At 36.0% G+C, this 7,171-nt stretch overlaps 1 protein-coding gene across 1 annotated transcript; it reads right to left on the bottom strand.

Annotated features, from left to right (window-relative positions):
- Positions 1-4,259: 4,259 nt before the first annotated feature.
- LOC122482712 (olfactory receptor 4A47) lies at positions 4,260-5,192 on the bottom strand. The gene has a single exon (XM_043579011.1). It carries the CDS (start codon positions 5,187-5,189, stop codon positions 4,260-4,262), a length of 930 nt encoding a protein of 309 aa, XP_043434946.1. The 5' UTR covers positions 5,190-5,192.
- Positions 5,193-7,171: the final 1,979 nt, after the last annotated feature.

The raw sequence follows: 7,171 nt of genomic DNA, 5'->3' as shown, positions 1-7,171 counted from the left end.
ATATGTGGAATTCGAGAAAGAAAACAAATGAGTAATGGGAAAAAAGAGATAAAAAAGATGAACTCTTTAATACAGAGAAATGATGGTTACCAGAGGAGAGGTGAGTGGGACAAGGGGTGAAACAGGTGAAGGGGATCAAGAGTACACTTATCGTGACAAGCATTGAGCAATGTATACAATTGTTGAACCACAGCATTATACACCTGAAACTAATATAACACTGTGTCTTAACACTGGAATTAAAATATAAATATATATATATATATATAAATTGCTATATATATATAAATTGCTATATATATATAAATTGCTATATATATAAAAATTGTTTAAAGAACTAGGTTCATGATGTTCACATAAATTATAGCACAATACCTAGGGTGTATGCAAAAATACACCTGGGTAATTTGTCCAAAAGTAGATATGTCATCCAAAAATAAAACTACTAAATTAAAATCTCCAGAGTTGTGTCCTGATAATCTGCATTTTACAAGAACTCTAACTTTTTTTTTAAATTTTTTTTAATGTTTATTTATTTTTGAGAGAGCACAAGTGAGGAAGGAGCAGAGAGAGAGGGAGACACAGAATCTGAAGCAGGCTCCAGGGTCTGAGATATCAGCACAGAGCCCGATGCGAGGCTCTAAATCATGAACTGCAAGATCACGACCTGAGCCAAAGTTGGCACTTAACCGACGGAGCCACCCATGCGCCCCAAGAACTCTAAATTCTCACAGTACATTTAACTTTGACAATCAATTAGACATACATAAACCTAAATAGGATATTTTTTAAATGATATATAATTCCCTACCTGGATATTTATTCATAGTGTCTGTATGTTACAACAAACGCACTTATAACGAATAGCGTTCATGTGTCTCTGCACCATAGAAATTATCTTTTTATCTCTTTTTCCATTAAAAAGACAAACATATTTTATGAAGTTATGGATATCTTTGAAAGTTACTTTTTTCCACGAGAACTTCCTCAAGGCATTTTTCACCTCCAAGTTTCTGAGTGCACACATTTAAGAAGTTTAACAAGGGAGTCACCATGGTGACACCATGGTATACAACACAGCCACGACTTAATCAGTGGAAAGATGGTGATTGGGTACAAATATATAAATATGCAGAACACAATACTAAGACCACCACAGTGACATGAGAGACACAAATGGACACAGTTCTGTCTTCCCTCCAAGCTACCAGTCCTCAGGAAGCATATAATGACCACCAAGAAGACTTTCAAGAGGAAAATTTTAACAGGCAGATGAACCCACTGTTGACAGCAACAAAAAAGACCAAGGGTATAATTGTGTCCATGCAGACAAGTTTCAACAAAGGGTTTATACCACACACGAATGGTCTATGACATTGGAGCCACCTGCACGCAGCCACACTGTGAAGAGGACCTAAATGGTTGTAAGGACAAAGCCTCTACTACATGTCACCTGAAAGAGGAAGTCATATCCCTGTCACTCGTGATGATGTCATGGTGTCGGGGTTTGCAGATGGCCACATGGATGCTCAGCAAAGACTTAAGTCATGTACTTCCTCAGAGAGATGGTTTTCTTACAGCAAAAGTGCCAGGCAACATTTTACGGGTCATGGAGGAAGAACAGCAGACTTCTAGAAGGGAGAAGTCACACAGGCGGAAAATGGAAGCAGTACCCAAGGGCAGGAGAGATGACCTGTTAAATGTCAAGACCTGCTCGGGGATAACAGTTCTCAGCACTCGGAAGCAGTAAACTTCCTAAATTAATAACTGACTTTTGTTTTGTAACCAAACTATTTTAAACCTGTTTAACTTCATTCTAAACTTATTTTAATGTTAAACTTATATGATTTATCTTATTTACATGTAAACTTATTTTAAACTTGAATTCAAAACATAAATATGCAAGACAAGGCATAAATCTGAAAAAGAACAGAAATGAGACACCACTAGTCTCATCACATGTCAAAATGTGTTATATATCATGAAAATTATATTGTGTGTCAATTGGGACATGAATAAAGAGATCAATGAAACAGAATCATCCTGAATTGGGTACACAAATGAGATGTTAGAATATAAGAGGATTTCAAATCAATGGTAAAAAGATAATTATGTGACTATAAAAAAAATTACTAAAATTAAGAAACACAACTAAAATTCAATCCTTATTTAACTCCTATATCAAAATAAGTTCCCAATGGATCAACAGTTTTAATATAGAACCAAAAAAAGAGCTTAAAAATTAAGTGCTAAAAAAACAGTTGAAGAATACTTTGGTATGAATGAAGTGAGGAAAGTCTTTTTAAGCAAGATACAAAAATATATATATTAAATATAAAATGTAAGACAAAATTGTTTACATGACAGAAGTATTCTACATAGTATAAAAAAAGTTAAGGGGTGCCTGGATGGCTCAGTTGGTTAAGCGTTCAACTCTTGATTTTGGCTCAGGTCATGATCTCAGTTTGTGGGTTCGAGCCCTGGGACTGGTCTCTGCACTGCTTGGGATACTCTCTCTCTCTTCCTCTTTCTCACTGACCCTCCCCTGTTTGCTCTCAATCTCTCTCAAAATAAATGAACTTAAAAAAAATAGAATAAAAAAGTTAAAAATATCACAAGCCAGAAAAATAATAATTACTTATACAATAGTAAAATGGATCACATCTTTAGTGCATAAAAATCAGCAAGGAAAATACCAGAGAAAGATATTAGTAGACTATCCACAGAAAACTAAATACATACCATATTAAATATGAGAAAATGCTCCAACTCAATTATACCAAAAGATTTTGAAAGAAAAAGGATTTTGGTTAAACTATCAAAATGAAATAAAATACCTTTAATCAGATTGTTCTATTCCTTAAATATTTATTAGGTACAGGTGGTTGAGAATGTGGAAAGAACTTACGGACTGTGAGCAGCAGTGTGGCTGTTAGTAGAACCTCAGTTTGGTAATAACTACAAATATCAACATTTAACTCCCTGATCACTGACTCAAACACACATATCAATAATTCCTCTCCTAGCAACTCATATTTTCACCTCTTCAAAGACATGCATTTATTGCAAAATTCTTTGTCATACAAAAAGGTTAGGAACAATCCGAAGGGAAATGCATACATTAATTTTAGTATATATTTATAAGGGTGTATTACCTAGTACAAAAAAAAAAGCTAAGAATTAGATCTTCATGGACTGGTATGGAATATCTTCAATGTTGCAGATAATTTCACTTACATGTAAAATCAAAAAATCAAATAAACAGAAACAGACTCAAATACACAGAACAAAGTGATGATTACCAGCGGGGATGGGCGAAATAGGTAAAGGTGATTAAGAAGTACAAACTTCTACTTATAAAATATATAAGTCAAAGCGTACAGTACAACATAGGAAATACAGTAAATACTGTTGTAAAACCTTTGTGTGGTGACAGATGGTAACTGTACTTATCATGGTGAGCTTTCTGTCATGCCTGTAACTGTCAGAGCACTACGTTGTACACAAAACCTAATAAAGTATGTCAACTATACTTCAATTAAATAAGAAAATAAAAACTATTGCAAAATGAAAATCTTATTTTTTAAAAATTGTGCATAGTAAAAGCAATCATTTACATATACAGAAAAAACACACATATGTGTATTTGCATTTGCACATGCATTTGTAAAGATTATTGCCTGATTAATTTGAAGAAACTGATTAAGTGATGCCTCTAAGGGGGAGGACTAGAGACCATGCTGAGAGATAAGTAGGAAATTTATCCTATTCTGTAAGGTTTTCATTTTTGCTATTATAACCTGTTACACTTCAACTTTTCTTATATAAGACAACTGAAATTTAATAAAGAAGACATCTTATACATCATTAAATATTTTAAATAGTATAACAAAAACAATTCTATGACAAGAATCTAATTAAAAATAATACTAAGTCTCAGAAAATATATAAAATATAAGTGCATAAATGATTAAAACTTAGTGTAATCGTATAAAAATTTCCTCACAAATTCATTACCTCTTATGGATTTGTTGCTGGAAAGCCATTACTCATTCCTAAGTGAAGAGATCTACAATATGATATAGACCTTACATTCTAGCAGGGAGGGGCACTTATTACAGCATAGTCATCTACTTCATTCATTAATTATCATAAATTCTTTGAAGAAAGGAAAGTCAGAATCATATTTTAGAAGACTTCTGAATTCTAAAGAAATGAACCCTGATGTCAAATAACTCTCTTCATGGTGGATGATGTGCTCATTTACTACAATATGTGACATTTCTCCTCCAGAGTTTCTTCATAGCATTTGTCATCTCAGAATTTCTCAGAGTGTAGATCAGGGGGTTCAGCATGGGGGTTATGACTGTATAAAACACACTCAATGATTTGTCAATAGGGAAGGTCTTAGCAGGTCTCACGTACATGAAAATACAGGGCACAAAGAAGAAGACCACCACAGTGATGTGGGAACCACAGGTCTGGAGGGCTTTCCGCCTCCCTTCCGGACTAAGGTTCTTTAGAGAGTGCAAGATGACACCATAAGAGATGAGCAAGAGCACAAACACAATTGTGCAGATCAGTCCTCCGTTGGCCGCCACTAACAGGCCAATGACACGGGTGTCAGTACAGACCAGTTTCAGTAATGGGTACATGTCACAGAAAAAATGATCAATGACATTGGGACCGCAGAATGGGAGCCCATAAATAGTGCTAAGTTGAATTACTGAATGCATAAAACCCCCAACCCAGGACCCTACCAGGAGCACAACACACACCCATTGCCTCATGACAATCAAATAATGCAAGGGCTTACAGATGGCCACATAGCGGTCATAGGCCATCACCAGCAGAAGAAAGACCTCTGATCCACCAAAAAAGTGCTCTGTGAATAGCTGGGTCATACAAGCATGAAAGGATATGGTATTTTCCCCAAAGAACAAATTTGAAATCAGTTCAGGAGAAATAGATGAGGAATAAATGACATCCATAAATGATAAGCTAGCAAGAAAAAAGTACATAGGTGAGTCCAGGGTCTTACTAAAAGAAACAGTCAAGACAATGAGCAGGTTGCCCACCATGGTCAAAATATAGAAGAGCAAGAACATAACAAAAAGTACTTTCTGTTCCTTTGGATTCTGTGTGAGGCCCAAGAGGACAAAGTCAGTCACATTGTTCTTTGGTTCCATTTACTTAGTTCTTCTATTCCTAATAGGTGCTGCCTTCAGTTATTAGAAACAGTTTTGCCTTTAAAACAAAGGGGAAAAGTTTTAAGTGCATTATAAGCTTAATCTTTTTTATTTATCCCATTCAAAATGCACATGGAAGGGCGCCTGGGTGGCTCAGTTGGTTGAGCATCCGACTTCGGCTCAGGTCATGATCTCCCAGTTTGTGGGTTCAAGTCCCATGTCAGGCTCTGTGCTCACAGCTCACAGCCTGGAGCCTGCTTGGGATTCTGTGTCTCCTATCTCTGCCCTTCCCCCACTTGTGCTCTGTCTCTGTCTCTCAAAAACAAATAAATGTAAAAAAAATTTTTTTAATGCACATGGAAAACTATTGATGTCAAACCTGTCAAAGACATTGATATCACCCAGTTGAATAAGACATAGTTTGTTACTCTCAGTGATTTCATATATAGGTGGCTAGACCATTACAGATCAATTTAATAAGTGTCACTGTAAGTATAGTCACATAGATTATGGGTGCCCTGGGCCAGAACACATTAATCAACATGGGATCTCGGAGGGCTTCCCAGAGAAAGCAGTACTTTAGCTGAGTTTTAAAGGACAAAGGAGAGAACAAGAGAGGAGGAACGAGAATTCCATGAAAGACACACACATCTAAAGTCATGCATAGGGGCGCCTGGGTGGCGCAGTCGGTTAAGCGTCCGACTTCAGCCAGGTCATGATCTCGCGGTCCGTGAGTTCGAGCCCCGCGTCAGGCTCTGGGCTGATGGCTCAGAGCCTGGAGCTTGTTTCCGATTCTGTGTCTCCCTCTCTCTCTGCCCTTCCCCCGTTCATGCTCTGTCTCTCTCTGTCCCAAAAAATAAATAAATGTTGAAAAAAAAAAAATTAAAGTCATGCATAAAGTATGCTTCCTAAGTGAAGAATCACTTAAGGTAATTTACATATTCAAAGTGGAAGAAAAATTTATGAATGGTTCTCTGTATACAACTACCTAAATGACATTTCCAAATGGGTATCAATTAAGTATGAAGATAAATTTGGGGGCACCTGGGTGGCTCATTAGGTTAAGCATCTAACTTCATCTCAGGTCATGATCTCATGGTTCGTGAGTTCGAGCCCCACACTGGGTTCTGTGCTGATGGTGTGGAGCCTGCTTGGGATTCTCTTTCTCTCCCTCTCTCTCTGTCCCTCCCATGCTTGTGCTGTCTTTCACTCAAAAATAAATAAACATTAAAAAAATACAAATTTTTACTTTTCCACAATAAACCTATTCCTTCCTAGACGACCTCCATCTCATTACATGGCACAAAATATTTTGATGAGAGGAAATGTTAACACTGCAAGAAGAACATCTATTACTTGTTATGTACAACTATATATCACATGCTATTTACATATTTACATAGACATTTTATATATATGTATATATACACATATATGTATATGTACATATACACACATACATATATATCTACATATGCACATATATATAGAATCACATTCAGTGTATAACATTTTATCTTTACAATTACAAGCACTGTTATCCCCACTTTATAGTTGAAAAAACAGGCTTGAATACTTAATTTTCTCAAAGTCATACACCCTTCAGTGACAGAAATGTAATTATAAACTTTGACTGACTTCAAATCTGTGATTCCAGAAGAAGTTTCCAACTTTTCAATTTTTTACAAATTCAAGTTTATAAGAATTTCCTGTATAATAAAGTCACACAATTTAAAAGCCTGGCTTCCTCCATTAACTCTTACAGACTTACCTTTTGAAGGCTTGTTCACAATCAGTGGGAGGACTTTTTAACTAACTCATAAAGTCCTGGAAATGCCTCTTCCATCCAGTGCGACCACTGAGGACAAAAAGCTGCATTCGTTCTTAAGAACTAATTTGACTTCACATGACTGTGTCCATCCATTTTCTACACAGTCTTCTAATCACTTCAGAAAATTATTATTACTTGATTGTAGACCTAT

The sequence above is a fragment of the Prionailurus bengalensis genome, chromosome D1 (genome assembly GCF_016509475.1).
Source record: "Prionailurus bengalensis isolate Pbe53 chromosome D1, Fcat_Pben_1.1_paternal_pri, whole genome shotgun sequence".
NCBI lineage: Eukaryota > Metazoa > Chordata > Mammalia > Carnivora > Felidae > Prionailurus > Prionailurus bengalensis.
The sequence above is the reverse complement of the archived record's forward strand: the minus strand, read 5'-3'. Positions and strand labels throughout refer to the sequence as shown.

What these genes read in the sequence shown, in the direction of transcription:
- LOC122482712 (XM_043579011.1), bottom strand. Translation starts at nt 5,189, where the DNA reads ATGGAACCAAAGAACAATGTGACTGACTTTGTCCTCTTGGGCCTCACA.